Raw genomic sequence first — 21002 nt, forward strand, 5'->3', positions numbered from 1 at the left:
ATTAAACTCTTGAGAAATCTAGCTCTGTCATTAACTTTTTTATACAGTTCTACTACATTATTTACTAATGTGCTGATTTTATCTCTTAATAGGTCATTTCCCTGTAAAATGTCAAAAAAAAAAATGTGACACTTCATAGTGCAACACTTTTAATACCAAAGTGACTAATAACAGTAACTAAAAGAGTTGCGTAATAATTTTCTATTGTGATTACGAGTAATGAAATATATATTTTATCATTGGGTTTGCAGACTGCTTTCAAAGAATGTTTTAAATTTAAGTTGTATACTTTGCTCTCCTTTGTACCTAGATTATCATACAAATATAAAACAATACAAAGATAAAACCACAAATGAAAATGCATTGATCATATGTTCGTATATATATTACTGGTTGACAGCATATATGTGGTAAACATTTATTGTGATTGCTTAAAGTAGTTGTCAACCAATATGGGTTTTTCAATGGGCGATCCCTAGTTTTGGCGGGGATTCTGATATATTAGTGTTTTTGTTTTTTGTTCTCTTCTTAGCCTAGAATAATGACTTTTTTAGGGAAACTATTTAACCATATAATAATTTAGGAGGCTGTAGTATTGCAACCCTGTCTCTTAAAAATTACGTTCCTATACAAGTAAACTGCAAACAGGATTACGTTTTTGTAGCGAACATAATTATTACTTTCCGATGCAACATATTTTTTGAATGAATGAAACAGTACTTTCATTAAGGAAAACAGAGCTGCCAGGAGGTGGTTGAGGAGGGTGGCGGGTGTATAATGCATAGAACTGTCAATGATCCTGGAGATAAAGTCAGAGAGGCCAGATTGAGGAGGTTTGGACATGTTCAGAGGAGAGACTGTGATTATATCGGTAGAACGATGCTGAGGTTGGAGCTGCCAGGCAGGAGGTCTAGAGGAAGACCAAAAAGGAGATTTATGGATCTACTGAGAGAGGACATGAAGTTAGTTGGTGTGAGAGAGGAGGATGCAGAGGACAGGGTTAGATGGAGGCACATGATTCGCTGTGGCGACCCCTGAAAGGGAAAAGCCGAAAGGAAAAGAGGACTGTCAAGGCAATGATCAGAGTTCGGCTTCTGAGTCCAGGCCTCGAGTCCTGTGTCTGGTTAGGTTTAGGCCTCCCTAATCACAACCATAAAATGTTTTGATAAAACTCTAGTCAAACAAACTAGACATTGTACTGCAGGATAGTGTGTTATGGCAGAAAACAAAACCGGATATTTTGCTGCAAGATTGCATACTTTGGTAGACAAAATACATTTCATTGACATGTTCAGTATTAACAAGTCACCATTTACTTTACATGACAACATATTGTCATTACGTTCACAGGCAATGTAATCCCCTTTGCAGTTTAGTTATGTTCTGTAGGTGTCAAGAATAAATGATCAGCTGACTGAAAATTCTATCATTTAACTTAAACACTTAAACATACTCTACATGAAATAAATAATAGTTTTGACAATGCAGGGCTTAACATTAAGCTCTTTAGACCATTTGCTGAAATGTTTTACTTGGCCAATAATAGATTCCAGTAAGAGTCCAATAAGAAAAAATATAAAATAAATGATTTTTTACAATTATTAGATTTTATTAACTTGAAAAACATCAAATTGAGAATATAAATATATAGTCTCTACTTTTCAAAATAAGTATCGGTATTTTTTTGTTAAGACGGCCAGGATACTACAGTGTTATAGTAAAGCATAAAAACAGTTCATGATAAAACAATAAGATGGAAACAAAATAACATGTTGTTTAATGTGTTTCTGAGATGCTAATAAAAAAAATATACATTCAGTGGGCACTTTATTAGGTACACCTGTACAATCTAATGCAATGCAATATACTAGGGCTCTGCCCTGAATTGCACTTTTACAATGTTATAATTTCTCAGTTTGTAAGTTGAAACTATAGTCAGGTGATAATTCTACTCTGTTTATTATTGAGGGCAAAGTAGAGTAGAGTTTTAAAAGTCTTGTTTCTGTCACGTGACTCTGTTGATCAGGTACTCTACTCTTGGTGGGGTGGGTTAGGGAGTGTGAGGTGCTGTGAGTCAGAGGGACCACCAGTCAGCTTTTACCAAAGCGGATTCGCAGTAAATAACAATTAGCACAACGCGCTCATCGTAATTAAAATGGAGATGGATCAAAGATCGCAGGCAGAAGTGAAATTATCGTTACTTAGTTTTACTTGTTCAACAAGACAATTGTAGTGATGCACAGTCATAAACTAACATTAGTTTCACCTCACCTCGGCTCCATCTGTACTTCCTCCCCTCTGCTGTGTGCATTAGGAGAAGCTGAGGTCTGCCCTCGGTCACAGAGAGTAGATGGAAAGGGAAGACTGCAGTATAAACACCACAACTACATTTTCAGGTCTGCTAGTCTCACTTACTGCTTGAAAAGCTTTTAGGGGAATCATCGACGCTGATGCATTCAAAGAATTTTACACATTTGCAGGTGGTCATTTTCAGTCATACTCACAGTGTAGGTTTCAGATGTGTCTGCAGAGCATTTTTATCACTTCTCAGCGTGAGCGCAGACATTTGCCAATGACAATTAATCAAAACTGTCAAAGATCAGCACGAATAGTCAACAGACTGATCAGTCAGTTGACCACCAGTTTAAATTTACAGCATTGAGTATGAATCTAATTAGCTATATCTAATAGTTAAAAATATGTATAACCAAAGACATCAAAACCATCTTTACTACCAGCTCCCCAGCTCCTCCTCCAGAAGACCTAGCCACCATTTTGGACTCCTACATAATGACCATCTCAGCAGATTAGTTGGGGAAAGAGCTGAACAGGCTTTAGCCCACAAAGGGCAACGGGCTAGGATGGAATAGGCTAAAAGCCTGCTGTGCTTAGGGTTAAAAAAACAAAGTTGGCCGGTGGAACTTTTCATTGTTTCTTGCATTATGAGTTATCCTACTATCCACCACCAGTATGACTGCTGGGAGAATTATATGTGTGACACTGGGGTCTGCAGCACGGGTGCTCCACAGGGGACAGTTCTGTTTTCATTTGTCTTTACCCTGTTTACCTCAGACTTCAGATCCAACTCAGTCTGGAGACCTTTAAAAATTATTTGATAACTCCCATCACTCCCCTCATTACTCAGGGGGTGGAGGTGAAGGTTGTAACATACTACAGTTACTTTGAAGTCAACTTGGACCATAAACTGGACTTGGCAATTAACCCAACAATGGTTTAAAAAAAAACCCAAAAAACAAGGCCAGCTGTATTTCCTGTAGTGATTTTAAAAAAGCCCAGAGCCAGCTGCATTTCCTGCAGAGGCTCAGGTCTTTCAACATCTGTAGGACCTTGATTTGGGTGTTTTAAGAGTCTTTGGTGGCCAGTGTCATTTTCTGTGCTGTGGTCTGGTGAGGCAGCAATGTGAAGGTGGATGACATCAACAGACTCGACAAATTAATCAGGAGGGCTGGCCCTGTTCTGGACGAGGAGCTTGGCCGTCTACATGTGATGGCTGAGAGGAGGATTGTCTCTAAACTCTTCTCAATCCTGGACAATCCATCCCACCCACTGCAGTGTGCTGGCTAGACAGAGGAGCACGTTCAGCCGGGGAGTGATTAGTACCAAGTGCTCCACAGAGTGCCACAGGAGATTTCTTCTCCCAGTGGCCATTAACTTGTACAACTCGTCTTCCTTCTTTGCAGGGGAGGGTAACTAGAACTGTACTAAGAACTGAATAATCATATGTTTCTCATATTTATAACCAAACTTTATCTTTTGTGTCATCATATCCCCCATCCAACTTTCAACCATTATCATATGTTATTTTATCATGAGTGTTTATTGCACTTTATACTGTATCAAAGCTAATTTATTCATCTTTACACATTCTTTCGTCATATTGATTAATGTTAAGGCTTTTCTCTCTCTCTCTGTGTGTTTGTGTGTGTGTGTGTGTGTGTGTGTGGTTCTTTTGATTTCTTTTTTTTTTTGTTTTTTTTTTTTTGGAGCAGTGAGCAGCTGTAGTAACAAGACAAACTAATTTCCCTCTGGGATTATTGAAGTTGAATCTTGAAACAGTTGTGTCTATGATTTGTTCAATTATTGTTGCATTCCATCATATCTTGTAAAAGCCATTAAATATATAGTAAGTGAAATCTACTCAAATACAATAATTTATATAATTATTTAATACTGTGATACTCGTGCATAGTCCAAGCTCAACTGATTGATTTAATTCCACGCACTGTGGTGGCCAAGACAGTTAATTAAACTATGAGCACAGCTGAGCTGTGGTATGAAGTCAATTTTGTTCACTTGTTTCATACAGTATTCTGAAGTAATGGTAAATTAGAAAGTATTCCCTGAGATAGAGGGATTCATGTATTTTACGTAGTTCTTATTAATTACATCTTTGTACTCCATAACCCCCTTCTTTTTTTTTTTAATTTAATCTCTCAAACGTGTTCACATGCACAATTTCTTTTCTTAGAGTCAAAAATATGCATTATTCCTAATGCATAATGCACATATTTGTCTTGGTCACCCTAATCGACTGCTTTCTCTAAAACTTTTAGTGTGCATATTTTCGGGCGATATTATGTTTTGATAGTATGTTACTCTCAGCCTTGTCTAAGCTGCTTCTCCAATCACACAGCCATTTACTCTATAATCTCTGAACCCTGCAGGATCTGAACCTAGCACCTTTTTTATTTCTTCGCCGACACTGCATTTGCCTAAATATGTTGGCTCAGATAGTAAGAGTGGGGTGGATCTAGAGGTCAGAGCAATGGCAACACATCCAATCAGACATGACTTAAGGCTCCTTTGGCCTAGTTCCATTCTCTGGATTTTAGCAGACTGAGATTGACAGCCAGGTTGGAGGGTAGAAGTTATGTATAGAGGCAAACAGCCTGTTTTTCAAACGGGCCCTGCACAGTGTGATTTTACTTCTAGTCCTGGCCCACACCTTAAGTTGGGGCCATAAGGCAGCAGCAAACAATGTAGCAGTGTGGGTTGTTCTCCATTTTCAGGAGTTAAAAGGATAGGTTGATGTAGAAAACGCTGCTCTATGCTATAATGGATTCTTCAGCGATGCCTGCCCTATCTGTGTATTGCAGCCCTGAAGGAACTGTACTCACAGCTCCCCTACACAATGAGGGAAATTGCTTATTGCAGCGGCACTTAGCCAGCATTGGAACTGAATGCGAAATTAACCTTGCTATGATTTTTTTAATTTGCTTGGAGTGACATCTCCCTCAGGTGAGAGGGTCCTCTGTCAGTTTCTCAAATATCTCTCAGCATACATGCACACACAACTCATGTTAGGTCGCTTAGTGGATTTACTTTACACCAAGTAAAGTAAGACTTGGTGTAAAGTAGACTTAGACTTTCATCTTTTATTCTTTTATATTTTTATGTCTGCTTTTGTTTACTGTAATGTCAAGGTTGAGCACTCACCATGTAATGCTGGTCTTCAAGGTATATATCAAGGATTTGATTCTTGTTTAATGGCTTCTGTAACCTTTGCAAAGCCCCCTTCCTGCTGTAATCAATAGGAATACAATTTGCAGCCAGGGCAGGATGATGCAACTGGATCCTGTATAAAAGTACATATTTACTTTCATTTATCAAGAAAGACTGCACCCTAATTGGATTTTAAAAGAAAACTTGTCCATTTGGTTCAAATGGATCTGAGTGACGTACTAGTTCAAATATTAAGACCACGTTTGCTTAGGGAAAAAAAAAAATTACTTTTCAAAACGTGTGTTATGAATGGGGATGGTACAGCTGTATAGAAAAAAAATCCTATTACAGTTTTTAAGTTAATATTTTATAATAAAAAAAACAAGCGATTCATATATATATATATATATATATATATATATATATATATATATATATGTGTGTGTGTGTGTGTATCTCTCTCTCTTTCTCTCTCTGTCTGTCTCTCTCTCTCTCTCTCTCTCTCTCTCTCTCTCTCTATATATATATATATATATATATATATATATATATATATATATAAATAAAAACTTGAATGTAGCACCTACAGTTTATTTAGCCCTATTTCCTGGTTCTGTTTTTCTTTATTCCTCTCAAGTCATTCAGTCATGACTTCATAGAAAGAGGGACTGCAGTTTAGATGCCTTTATTACAGCTTAATTCCAGTATTTGGACATGGTGCGAAAAATAATTTGTCAACAAAGACACAAAACAAAAAAATGAGAATGAGCTGCATTTTTGCTGGTTCTCTCCAATCATAGCTCAATGGGAAAAAAACTTATTTCTGTACCTGCCTGCAATGTGCACTGACTGTTTAATGCCAAAACCATGCTAGATCAATTGTAAGGACAGTGATGTGGGATGGGATGTAAGAGCACAATTACATTCTATTAATTTCTAGCCTAAGCAAAATTGCTTATGAATCATTATAATGATCGTGATGATGTTATATCTCTCATCCTACTTCATTTAGCTTGACTAATCTTTGGCCATCTCAGAGATGCCATTAAATGGTATTTTCATGCTGAATCATCAGCACATTATACAGTGTTTTTTTTTTGTTGTTTTTTTTTGCATTTGTGCACTCTGGAAAAAAACTGGAATATTTAGCTGCATCAGTTTAATTGGAAGCCTCTATGCCACCTGTGGATATCACTGACGGGTGCTGTTGAATGTAGGAGTCATTATTACTCACACCTGTTTTCTCATTATTGTGCCAGTTGTGTTTGAATTGTGTAAAAAAACAAACAGGCAGTTTTACAGACATTGCAGATATTTTGAAATCCGCTGCATGGTTAAATATGCAATATAGTTAGGGCTTGGTATTGTTAAAAAAACAGATACTTTGACTTTGATACTGATTTCTGAATGATACTTTTTTCCATACCAATTTTATTTTAACAAAAAGAAAATTACATATGCTACAAATATGTTAATTTTCTTTCATTTTAGCACCTTTTATTTTCAACTGAAAGCAGGTTTCACATTCATGATGGAGGATTTTCTGTAGGACTGTTGGATAAGACTGATTTAGTTTTATCTTAGCTGTCAGTTTATTAGGTTCACTAAGTTAAAATGAATAAATAATTTCTACTATAGTAAAATCAAATGGATTTGAAATCTCCATTAATCGTAAGTCAACATGAATTAAAAAATGCTCCTGACATTAGTTACTGTGTGAGGTTTAAATTGATTAAAGAATAGAGAAATTAGTTACCATAACTAACTGATCTGTCTCTCTGTCCTCTGTTCACAACACAAAGTGCCTTATAGTGGAGAAAAAATCTGTATGTACATGTAAACCACAGTCTACCGCTTTTTTAAAAACTACTTACCAAACCACAGCCAAACATCAGATCAGTTTCTTTCAAGAAAACGATTCACTTCTATCACTGGTAAAGTACAGAGCTGCACACATTTCATTAAACTTCACAAATTATTTACGCCTACTTAGTTTAGTTTGAGTGATGACCATGTTTGTTTGTCTGTGTGTCAGCTGGGATGCAGCTCCAGTGGCCTCTGCGTAGTAACACAAGAGATCAGCCAAGCCAAGCCAACTAGATAAGGAAAGAATGATCAATGAATTCAATTTATATTTTATTGATTTATATTTACATATAGCATAAAATAGTTCCATAGTCTCCTCTCCTCTCCGCCTCTCCCATGAGAAACTCTTTGCTCCGAGTTGACTTCTCATAACATTATCCGGAATTCCTATATGAAAGAGGCTTATAAGTGCTAAAACCCTGTTACTTAGAAATCGCGGAGGGCTGATGGTGGCAGGGATGACCTGCCTTTGTGCTGCTTATCTGTGCTAGTTACTGGGAGGACACAATCTGATTACAGAGTTTCCAGCATTGATGGTGCTGGCCTAGCCCTGAACATAATTTTACTCCAGATTTCCTGTTTTGCAAAAACGTTATTAATTGGACTGTAAATCAAGAACATTAAGATTATTAATGAAACTAAGGGTTCTGAGTGTCCCACATGCATAACTTGTTCATTGTCCTCATCTCGGACATACTTTGTATATGAGAGACACAAAGATCAATCCCGTGGTTGTCTAACAGCCACACATATATCTCAAGTGAAGGCAACTACAACTGTCCGCTGGAATTTAAGGTTTTATCGATTAGCAACAATATTCTTGCAAAAGTGTTTAGAGCTGAAAAAGTAGATATGCCAAATATTTATATATTTATACCACTTCCTGGCACGTAGAGAGTTTTCTAGCAGCTTCTGAAGGCGTTGTTAAAAGACGAACATAACCTGGTCATGAACAGGCCGAAACCACGCTTGTTACCACATTAAATCAAACTGCACACGTTACTATCACTTGTGATTGCTAAATATTTCACTACAGCCTACTTCTGCTTCTCCACCACTACTGTGTCCAGTTTTTTAACCATTAAAATTCCCACAGGATCTTAGCTTGGTCATTCTCATGCACCTTTAGAGTTGTATTCCATATTGACCTTGAACTTTCAGCCCTTGCTCAGCACAGATGTTTCTGTAAACCATACCAGCCACTTGGTTTTGGCATTCCATGTATCCACTGCTTTTTAGCATCATGCTCCCCACTGTTCAGGATTATATCAGGCACATCTTTGCACAGTCTGCACCTGGGGTATTTATTGTCCTTAAATCTAAATAAAAAACGTGTTTCCATGAATTCAATTGATTTCAATTCAATTAAATATATTTTTATTTTTAGTAAGCTATAAAATGGCATCACTTCCATACACTGAAAGTTTTAAGGCCACGGGAAAAACACTTTCTGGTCTGGAGATGAGCTTGAGGCAGCATCATGCCTGTGCTATTGAGGAAAACAAATTCAGACCAAATGAAATCAGGCAGGTGAAACAGATTTGTCCAGTAGACTGAAGATATATTCTTTTTCATATGTAACATTTCCAGTTTGGTGTGTGACATTTAAAGCTACAATATGCAACTTTTGGGAATCAAGCTAAATGTAGCACAACAATTTAAATAAATTCACTAAGGGGATAGTTAGTTAGATAGTTAGATAGTGTTGTATTGTGCTGTTTTGCACCTGAAGTTCACCTTCTCTGATTGGATAGAAGTGCAAACCTCACTTAAAAACCTGTAAAAGGGGATATACATGCAGTTCTGCTGGTTCTGTTCTAAGAGTCTGTGTTGCTGGGGGCTTTGATAGCTCCACATTAAGATAAGTAATGGAGACATGTTTTATTTATCTGCATCGGCTGATGTCTGAGCTCATGTCGACCAATTCATTTTTAAAAAGACTGCAGACACATCTGCAGTCTACAATGCCTCCATTTCACTTGCGTATGTGACTGAAAATTAGAGCTTGCTTATGTGTAGTATTTATGGAAATCTGTGGTGATAACTCAACTGGATGCATTTTTTTGGCACTTGAAGAGCAGTAAGATTAGCCAATATGAAAATATAGTTGTATTTCTTTCGCTTTGACCAGTATGGAGCCAAGCTGCTCTACATGCACAGAGTGGGGAGTAGGAAGCATAGAGCGAGGCCAGGTGTGGTGAGACGTCCCTATTTATAGTTTACGACAAGTTAATACAGCCCCAATTCCAAAAACGTATATAAAAAAACACAATGCAAAACAGCATATCAAATGTTCACACTGAGACACTTTACCATTTCATGGAAAATATTAGGTAATTTAGAATTTGATGGCAGCAACAGGGGCAACAAAAGGCATGAAAAGTAATTGCTGTAAATCAAAAACATTTGAAATTTGACAACTAATTAGATTAATTGGCACAAGTCAGTAACATGATTTTCAGAGAGGCAAAGCCCCTCAAATGTAAAGATGGGCAAAGGTTCACTAATTTGCGATAAATTGCCTAAAAATTGTGTAACCATTTTAGAAAAATGTTCCTCAATGTAAAATTGCAAAGACTTTGGAGATCCAACCATCTATGGTTTTCTGCTGTTCATTATTACACAAGCACCCGCTCTTCTAAAACATATAGCTGGCTAACATTAACTAATTCCATATTTAACCTGTCTTAGCTCTGCTAGGTTAGCAGATAGTTATTAACAATGGCTTCTCTGTCTCCCTCTCTTTTCTTCTTTGTAACAAGTATAAGGTTTTTGCAGCCTCCAAAGTATGACAATCCAGAGTTGAGCCTAGTATGTAGAGATCCAGTCCTACACACCTCTCTGCAGTGTCCTTACAGCCATCTCCCAATCCACAACTCCCAAATACCTATAGAGACTGTCTGTTCCCCGACCAACTAAATTACATAAACCAAAAATGAACATGAGGAGCTAATCATGATAACCTAATAAAAGTTAAGACTACTGCTCTTACAGAACAAAACCCCATAACAATTAAATGTTGTTATTAAATATCAGATCTCTCTCTTCCCAAATTATGTTAATTATCACATTCCTAGAAGCACAGGCCAAGGTGGAGGAGTAGCATCAATCTTCCACTCAAGCTTACCAATAAACCCTAGACCTAAACATACTTATAACAATCACTTCTATATGTTATTGTGCACCATCCTCCAGTCCCTTATTCAGAGTTTTTGATTGAATTTTCTGATTTTCTATCTGATTTAGTTATTAATAGAGATAAAGTCATAGTGGGTGACTTTAACATTCATATAGATGCTGACAGTAACTTTGCCATGTTTTACTACAATACAGAGTAATATTACAGATAGATCTTCATGTATAAGAGTACTAGAATTGTCACTGAGGCACTGACACTAACTATATTTGCATTGCAATGCTGATGACGCCCAGCTATATATATCTATGGAACCAGATGAAAAAGAATCAGTTAACAAAGCTTCAAGCATGCCTTCAAGACACAAAGGCCTAGATGTCCCAAATTTCCTACTTCTAAACTCAAACAAAACTGAAGCCCTAGTTTTTTGGGCCTAAAAATTACAGAAATATGCTGTACAACCATATTGTTACTCAAGATGGCATAACTCTGACTTCCAGTACTACTGCAAGCAACCCTGGAGTTATGTTTGACCAGGATTTGTCCTTTACCTCATATATAAAACAAATTTTTAGAACAGCCTTCTTTCACCTGTGGAACATTTCCAAAATTAGGAGCATCCTGTCTCAAAGTGATGCCGAAAAGCTAGTTCCTGCATTTGTTACTTCTAGGTTGGACTACTGTAATTGTCTACTTTCAGGAGGCTCCAGTAACTCCCTAAAAGCCTGCAATTAATCCAAAATGCTGTAGCAAGAGTGCTGACTGGAATTAGCAAGAAAGATCACATTTCTCCTTCATTAGCTTCTCTCAGAATGCAGGCCTACTTGTGGTTCCCAGAATTTCCAAAGGTAGAATAGGAGGCAGAGCCTAAAGCTATCAAGCTCCTCTCCTGCGAAACCAGCTCCCAAGTTCAGATTCGGGAAGCAGACACCCTCTCTACTTTTAGGTCTAGGCTTAAAACTTTCCTCTTTGCTTATAGTTAGTTTTAGTCATGCTGCTATAGGCTTAGACTGCTGGGCAACCCATCCCCCGATGCACTGAGCTTCTTTCCCTCTCTCGTCCCTCTCTCCTCTCCTCTAACCCCACATTTATTTTTTACCACCGTATGGCATCAATGTTGCGTCTTCTTTCTCCCTTAGTTGTCTTTGTCCTTCTCTGTCTCCCACTCTCTGTTCTTTTCTACAGGTGTCCCCGGCTTTGGAGCTGTGTGTTTTCTAGTGTGCAGCTACTGGTCCTACCAACCTGCTCGATGTTCTGTTGTTGCTTTTTGTTGCTCTTTTCTTTTCCCTCTCCACTGTCCACTCACCCCAACCGATCAAGGCAGATGACCGCCCACCCTGAGCCTGACTCTGCTGGAGGTTTCTTCCGTTAAAGGGAGTTTAGCTCTCCACTGTTGCCAAATTGATCTATCGATTCTTGATCTATCTTTATAGTCTTGACTTTAATCTGTACCTTGAGATGACTTTGTTGTGAATTGGCGCTATATAAAGTTAAATTGAAAATTCTATGGTCAGATGATTCAAAATTTGAATTACTTTTTGGAAACCATGGACGCCATGCCCAGAGGAACCATGCAGCTTGTTATAATTTCAAAAGCCTGGATCTCTGGTTGTATGGGAGGTGCATTAATGCCTATGGTAAGGGCAGCTTAAACATCTGGAAGTGCACCATCAATGGTGAAAAGTACAGACAATGTGTCTTTCAGGTTAAGCCTTGCATATGTCAGCAAAACAATGCATCCATCACAACAGCATGGCTTTGCAGGAGAAGAGTCCAGGTGCTGAACTGGCCTACCTGCAATGTAGACCTTTTACCAATAGAAAATATTTAGCACATCATAAAAAAACTATGAGCAACAAAGGCCCTGGACTTGTTGAGCAGCTAGAAAACTGCATCAGACAACAATAAGACAATTCCTCTCGCTAAATTTGGTTATATATATCTATATTATTTTTTACCAATTGGTAAAAGCAGTCATCCACGGAGAACAGGGTCAGCTCGATCCCCGGTTGGTTCGATCCCCGGCACTGGCTATATGTGGAAATGTGTCCGGGCAAGACACTGAACCCCTAACAGCCCACTCCTCTCCCCAGCTGTGCAGTGCCGGTCAAAGCCCAGTAGAAATTGGGGAGGGTTGCATCAGTAGGGGAACCGGCGTAAAAATAGAAAATAAAAAATGTGCCAAATCAACATGCGGACAATGATCCGCTGTGACGAACCTGAACTCACGGGATAAGCTGAAAGGACAAAAAAAAAAAGAAAGAAAAAGTAATTAATAGACAGTACAGACATTTGTGTTAAAATGTAGAGTGTAAAACTAAAAAATTGTCAGAAAAATAAATGCTCAAGTAAAGGGCTGATACCTAATAGTCCTACTTAAGTACAGTAACTTTGTTACTTCCCACTTCTGGTAGAGATACACAAGAAGACTGGGTTTTGGTAGTTTTGTGGCAACAGCTGCAAAGGTGGGAAACAGTTGAAGCATTTCAAATGCTGCATAACCATAAACAATTTCAATAACTTCTATCGGTGAACCAAATTCTACAGTTTCTACAAAATTATTGCAGCTTTTTGAGTTATGTCACAGTATGGCAGTATATGAGAAATCCATGCCATGTGAACATTACAGCCAGTATACCAGATAAGTAAAATTGCCAATGAGCCAGTATACCACCCAATACAGAATCTTAGTGTGGTGAGGTGTTTTCGATGCCTCCCATGACACAGATTGGAGCGAGGTTGAACCTTCAGACCATTCAGAAAAGGCCAAAACCTGTGTCACATGCTGATGTGAAAGGGTACTTTATATGAATCAATAAACCCCCCCAGGCTTCAGCAGTCGCTACAGGTAGCTTGATTAAAATAACAGATGGTGAATTAGACTGTCACATTTTAAAACAATGCAGTTTATTTATTTATTTTCAAACACAAATTTAATTCCAAAGTATTACTTAACTAAAGTAAATGTGCTTCTCACAAACAGCACTGACAATTAGCTTAATTTTCTTGTAGTATTTAACAGTAATATATTATGAGCCTTTATATAAAGCCTTTTCTTTTGTTAAAAAAAACTCTTTCTTCACTGCTCAGTTACAGTTTTGAAGAAGATGTGATGTCTATAATCAGGATTAGAAGTGCAGACTGGTAGCCTATCTTAGCAGGAGACCTACTTTTTCAGTGGAACAGATTGATCCTTCTGTCATAACTTTAATTTTAGGTATATTACAGAGCCTGTAGGTGTCAGTGTGTTGTCGCACAGACATTCACTTGGACTAAGGCTACAGTAAGAACAATTTATACATCAATAAACATCTTTATTTTAAATAAGTTTTAAATGAATTAACATATTTCAGATTTAATATGCAACTAAAAACTGTTCCTCTGTAGTACATAAGACTTTACTCACGGTCACCTGTAGAGTCTCCTGGCATGTCAGATATTGATAGTTAACATTTCTGACTTGCTTACTTAGTTCCTGATACATTTCTATCAAATTCTTCACAACAGCATTTCCTATATCTGTTTATGTACATATCCCCTAAGTAAAGTCATTAATAAAAGCTCCAATATTGCTGTGCATTGCGCCATGTTAACCTAGTCTCACAAATGCCTATTTTTGACATCAGACTTGCACTGCACTATTTGATCACTATTCTGACACAATCTGTACTGCACATCCCTTCCCACATCAGTAAGATTAGTAAAAAAAATTGTGCTCACCCAATATAATCTGCTTCTTCACTGGTGCAAAGCCATGTGCCATGCACTGTTACAAAAATAGAGCCCCTTTGTGTAATGTCTCCGTCCCGGTGCTCTCTTGGCATATTAACAGGTCTGTTTTTCAGACACATCCGATGCTTGTTTATGGATGAGCTTTTCAAACACTTTCTTTTCTTTGCTGTTGTTTGTGTAGCCACCAGTGTCTTTGCCAAGACTCTTGGACTCCATTGTTGCCTCCACAGCAGTGTGAGAAGAAACAGGAAAGCTCATTATCGACAGTGCCTTCAGTTTCAAGTTTTTTGACATAGTATTTAGCAGATAAAAAGCCACCAGAGCTGCGGAATAAGGCTGTGGCATTATATAAGAATTCAGCTAATTTGCAGAGGAGACTGGCAGCACAGAATGTCAGTATTTCCACTCCTGATACATGGATTGTCTTGATTTTAGCCCCCTTTTTTGAGATATTGCTGAGTTAGCGTTATTAGTGGTACGTTGAACTCAGTTTTGCTTGACTGTGCACTCTGTTTGATTCCCATGCCTCCCAAATCTTGCCACGCATCTTTGATTCCAAACCTACAATACCACCAGAAAAATTGTATGCTGAGATTCTATAACCATACGAGAACACTGTAACATTTCATTATCTATCTGTCTATCCATAAATTCAGTGTGACAATCAAAATATCAATGATAGATGTGTAATATTTGCAATTGTATCTGCTGGTGTATCTGCAGTCCAAGGTAAAGTACTAGATGGAAATAGCTTTTCTCTTACTCAACAATTTAAAACTCAAATATATTATTTTACTACTATAGTCTATGTACTACTTTAAATGACATGAAGTAGGCCTATTTAAAATGCCCTTATAGTCATTAATTATCTAACCTAAATAAATAATTTTCAGTACTTCACTGAAATTGACTTCACCTATATGTTTTGTCCTAATGATTTATTTATATCCTTATATCCTTATATATATATATATACATATATATATGTATCTCATCCTATTATTTCAGTACTTTCATATGTTCAGTTGTTACTAGTATTATATTTATGTAAATAAGTTAAAGATAAGTGAATACATTTACACTTACCTGTCACCAGTAACTATGTTGGCTTGTTTTCTAGCTGATTGGAGAAGACATGTTGGTTTTAGGTGCACTACACCCCTGCCAATATGCCAGTCATGGTGCTTTGCTGCTCCTGCCTTTGGCATCGTTAGCTAACGATAAAGCACTGACATGTGCATTGAGCCATTGAATTTGTCTGTCTTCCAAGAAGTAGCTCTAACTGCATGGTCTGGAGTTGAGCAAATAATGAGTGGATGAGTGGGAATACACCATTATTTCATTTCCTGCCGCCTAATCAATATGAACATATTGATGCGCTGCTAATCTGCAGCCATTTTAGAATGTAGAGAAGGTAATCTGGAGTTTCAGTACTATACCTAATCAAATTGCATCTATTCTACTCAGGTTTAAACTTGAATGATGTTTACTACGCATATACTGAGTGGATGTGTCCTTGTGGGCTGTGTTTGTATTCTTTGTAGACACTGTGTAAGTACTTTGCCTCCATTTTTCTATTTCCAGCCAGGAAGTATGACAGTGGCGAATATCTTAACATCACCGCTATCACTAGGGACCAGGCTGGAGACTACGAATGCAGCGCTTTAAATGACATTGCCTCTCCCGACACCAAAACAGTAAAAGTCACAGTCAACTGTAAGTATATCTCTTTCTTCTCTCTTGCTTCTTTTTTCCCCACACTAGCCTTGGAGACACATGAAAGACGCCAGGGCAGTTTTCAGTGATACCAGTGTCATGTCCCTGATGGTGTACTTCAAGAAAGTACACCTTCTAGAAGTTTGAAAAAGTAGAAAGCTAGAACTTGAAGTTTCTTAATATTTAATGTGAGAATTCCCTTTTTGTCTGTGCATGTAGGTGATTAATTCACACTAAGGAAAGGTCTGACTGTTCTAAGCACTATTCCATTATGCAGGTAATGAGTCTTTCAAAAGTGTGAGGAGACAGTAATGAGGAGCCAGGGCATTAATGAATGATACTGGGCTTTAGCTGTCGTGGTCACATGGAAATCACCACTCGTAAGTATCAGCTGGAATGGGTGCTTGACAATTATTGCCATTCCTTCTCTTTTAAAAGTTCTTCTTTACTTCACTGTTGTTCAATAGGGTTTCTGCACAGATGCTCTGCGCTAAATCTCACTTTTGGCAAAGCTGATCAGCCTGGCGGTCTCAGACACAAAGGGGAGGAGAAGTGAAAGAAAAAAAGGCTCCTCCTGGCCATGTTACTGAGTCATATCCTGAAAGTTAATCACCGGTTTTTCTAATTCAGGTTTTAAGAAACAGAGAGAATTTATTTTATATTCAGTTTTGACAGTTTAATTATAATTTAAATTTTATGACATCTTTGAGTCAAACAATGCATGTGCTCTATTTCCATCTCTCTGTGTTAATACAGCTTTCATTTTGGCTTCATTATAAAACCAAGTCTTGTGGCCATTATTTCTGTGTAATGCGTGGCTGACTAATGAGCTGGACCAGAGTAGAGTTTTAGAGGCCAGTTATTTATAGCTCTACTGAGACATGGGTTCAAGGATGAAAAGTGCTTTGACAACTGCCATTGTCTTTATGGAACAGAACAAAGGAGATATTCTCGATTGCTAAGTTATAGTATTATTATCTTATAGGCAGATGCCATATTTAAATCAAGACAGCAGGGGTGGGTAGGTTAAATATTAAAACAAGTAAAGGGATCAGGAAGACTTTACTTTGCTATCACACAAAGTCACCAGTTTGACCATAGGAGTGACACTTTTGGTGGGAGCTTGCTGTAGCTGGTCAAGTGAGTCACTTTTTGTTCACTTTCCAGAGTTATCTGAAGCTGACAGAGCTACAGGGCCATGCCTGTTACCGTTTCTTACTTATTAAGCTGTACCTCTGAGAATATTTAGATATTGTTTGTATGATGTTTATTTGTTTATAAACTGATTTCTAATAGTTGGTATGATTTCTGTTTATTATATGATGCTTTACAAGGTTATCTTGTCATAGCAGAGAATGAGTTTTTTAACAATTTTCTTTAAATAAAATAATGCAGCTGTAAACTCTTACACATTACTGAAAAATTAATTGTTGGAAATGTTATGAATTACAAAACAAAAAGTTTTTTGGGGGGCACTGTTACTATTACTTAAACTGTTAAAGCTGCAGCTTAATGTTGAGTGAATAGTTTGGAATCAGACTGATGATCAGAGATGATGATCATTAAAAACAAATTTCTTCTAAGGGTTTTACTTTAGGAAGTAAATAAAACAGATTGTTGCAAGGTTAATGATAATACACTTTTGAATAATAATATTATGTGATTTGAGGAACCAGAGGGTTAGAAGATTTATAAAATTTTAAAGTTGGAGATGGTACACATGGTTTAATCAAACGGTGTTGAAAGGTAGATCCAGTAGACAGGTAATCTATCTTTCTGCAGGTATGCAACACATATATCTCTGTGACAAGTCTTTATTCTAAATCTGTCTGCAGTAATTAGTTTAACCTAGGTGATGCCTGTGTGCCAGCCTGTGTCTGCACAAAGCGTTAATCTCCCCCCCACCAAGTTATAAATATTTCGTAATTCTTGAGGGTTCGTTTGAGCTATGGCCAACATATAGCTGTATAGTCAGAATAGGTACCTCACACATGAAAGTTTTTTTTTATTGCAGCTGTTTAGCATTTGAAATGCTAAAAAGCTGCAATAAAAAAACTTGCTGTGCAAAAAAATGCTGTGCATCTATGAGACCTGCTGAAACAATACATGGTTTAAATTACAGCTGCAAAAGGCAACTTTGGTTGTCAACCCCGTCAAAAGCCAGAAACATGAAACAAAGAACTTGGGTTCTTTGTGTCATGTAGCATTTAATAGTAAGTGTTTCACCTCTGCACACATTTTGTAAATGTGTTTTCAATAAAAGATTCACATTGGCTTATTTACAAATATAAAAGGAAAAGATAAATGAATTATAGTTGTCCATTGGAGCGGCTGATATGCCCACAGCAGGCAGAGACTAAGCCAGCTGGTGGCCACTCTTCACTGCCTCCTCTCCACATTGGCACAGTTCTCCCTCTGTGAAGGAAAAAGGGAAGCATTTGGACTATAGCCCAATCTACTGTATCATTCATGCTCTACTGTCACACATCAGGCCATATTCACCAGGCGTCCATGGGTGTGGGGTGTTAATGGAGGGATGAAACACCACATTCAGAGGTAAAATAAAGATGTGCACCAGTATCAAATCTCAAACAAGAGACGGGAATTACATAGCAAAAAGCTAGAAATGAACTTTACTAAAAATATTACACTTTATGTGCAAATGCTCTTACGGCTAGTTTACTTGGCTGACAGAATCAGCTTTGCCTCTTTTTATTGTTGCACGTGTCGTTTTACTCTGTTAGTCAACAATGTGAAATTCACTCTTTAGATTTTTAGATAACATTTTAACGATTGACAGACAAATGTCATTGGCTTGTGTTGTTTAATTATTTAATGCAATAGCATGGTGTGATTCTTAGACATCAGCATTGATCTTCGCCATGTGGACTTCTTGCTTATGACAGTTACATTAACTCACCAATATCCGTCACTCATGCCTCCACTATTTCTCTTTGATCATTCTGACAAGACGGGAGTGAGTGACACTGACATTTCATGGGTTAACAGTCTAATTAAATACATGTCCAAACAATTTCTCTCAGCTTTCAAAACAATTGTTTTTTTTTTAAGCAGAGAGTATAGTTGACCTCCGGGCTAATTGCAGATTAAGGCCACTAATTAAAATAAGCAAACCAAAGTAATGAAAACCAAATTAAGCTTCAGCATGTTTGGAGTTTTAATAACACTATGCCTTCCATAACACTAAGCCTGCCATTTGGCTTTCTATGATATGATGAGGCATTGTCATTGTGCAGCTTTATTCAAATGTTAAATCCACTACATGTAACCTCTGCTTGAAATTTTCTAAGGCTCAAACGACTGCCTTAATCAGATAGCATTAATTAAATTACTGGCCTGCCTGTACCTCTAGTCTTTATACTTGCAGTGATAAGAGAATGGTGACTGAATACTTTTATCAGTTAAACCTGAGTGATGGCAGCCATCCAGAAGGTCACGCAGGAATCAGATTGGCTAAAAAGCCCTGCTTGGCTAAGGGATATTTCAGCAGTGATTTTACCTGATGAAATTTGATCTCTGACCTACTTTTCAAATTTACATATTCATCTTCACTGCAGGTGGGTGCAGTTATTGGCTGAAATTCTCAGTGCACAGTGTGACTCAAAGGCATAAATATCACATTTAGATGGCTGAGTGGAAGGGATGAATAAGAAGGAAACCACCATGAAACCCCTCTACCTGAGATGAAAAGCCAGCGCTTGATTAATTAATAAAGCCACCTCATTGTAGGATGAAGGCATCCACTGCTAACTACATACAGATAAAACAATAAGAAAAACCTGTTTCTTTATCAAGCTGAGGAATGAAACATGTCTGACCTTCCTTTGCAGTTTCCAAAGAGCTCTCCCCGCAGAGCTGTCTGTTCCCACTACTTATTGAATGAGTGACACCATAGAGTTTGAACACATTCACGTTGAAAGATGGGATTTGACAGTTTGCACAAACTTTAGTCACACATTGAAAGAACAGAGACAGCCAGCTGTCTTGTTGTGCTACATTTTATTTCCTTGTCACTGTTTGAGATGCTTCAACTAAAGCAATTTGAAACCACACCAGATGTTCTAAATGTCTCTTTGTGTCCATGTGATTAACATAAAACAAATCAATCAATTTGCGGGAAATACAGTAATTGTGTGAAAAAGACACATCTGATGTTGGCACCACAGGTGTTTGAATTATTAATGTAGAAGAGGGAGACCCTGGCATTTAAGCATATCTGTCTCTCTTTTCTTATGTTGGTAAAAATATTTTATATGCAGTTGTAACCAGATGTTTACATACACTGTATGAAAAGACACATAACCTTTTTTTCTCTCTGACATTAAATCGGACTAACCTTTCCCTGGTTTAGGTCAGTAAGAATTACCAAAATTATTTCACTTGCTAAATGCCACAATAATGAGACAGATAATATTTTATTAATTTCTTCAAAGCCAGAAGCTTACATACACATCCTTAGTATTTGGGAGCATTGCCTTTGAACTCTATGACTTGGGTCAAACGTTTTGGATATCCTTCCACAAACTTCTCACAATAGTTTCCTGAAATTTTTTGCCCATTCCTCTTGACAGAAGTGGTGTAACTGAGTCAGGTTTGTAGGCCGCCTTGTTCATACACATCTTTTTAGCTCTGCCCACAAATTTTCTATAAGATAAAGATCAGGGCTTTGTGATAGCCATTCCAAAACATTGACTTTGTTGTCCTTAAGTGACTTTGTAACTGATTTTACAGTACGTTTAGGTTCCTTGTCCATTTAGAAGACCCAGTTGAGCCAAAGCCGTAACTTCCTGGCTGATGTTTTGAGATGTTGCTTTAATATTTCCTCCCTCACAGAAGGAAGCAGTGTGTTTGAGGTGTGTCTTAAAATGCATCCACTGGTGTGCCTCCAATTAACTGAATATGTTGTCAATGAACCTATAAGAAGCTTCCAAAGCGATGAAATCAACATTTGGGTTTTTCCAAATTGTTTAAATGCATAGTGATCTTAGTGTATGTAAACGTCTGACTTTTAAGAAAGTAATAAAATATTCTCTTAAGAAAAATTCACTGGTTATATAAGAGCCACGTT

General features: G+C 37.5%; 1 protein-coding gene across 6 annotated transcripts in view; it reads left to right on the forward strand.

The window, feature by feature from the left end:
- Positions 1-21002, forward strand: part of negr1 (neuronal growth regulator 1) — a 156110-nt gene that overhangs the window by 83946 nt on the left and 51162 nt on the right. For all 6 annotated transcript variants that reach the window (XM_067513235.1, XM_067513239.1, XM_067513236.1 and 3 more), the window contains exon 4: positions 15782-15913. In XM_067513235.1, coding sequence (XP_067369336.1) covers positions 15782-15913 — 132 coding nt within the window. The remainder of the gene's footprint in view (positions 1-15781; positions 15914-21002) is intronic.

This window comes from Channa argus, chromosome 8, assembly GCF_033026475.1.
Source record: "Channa argus isolate prfri chromosome 8, Channa argus male v1.0, whole genome shotgun sequence".
NCBI classification, from domain to species: domain Eukaryota; kingdom Metazoa; phylum Chordata; class Actinopteri; order Anabantiformes; family Channidae; genus Channa; species Channa argus.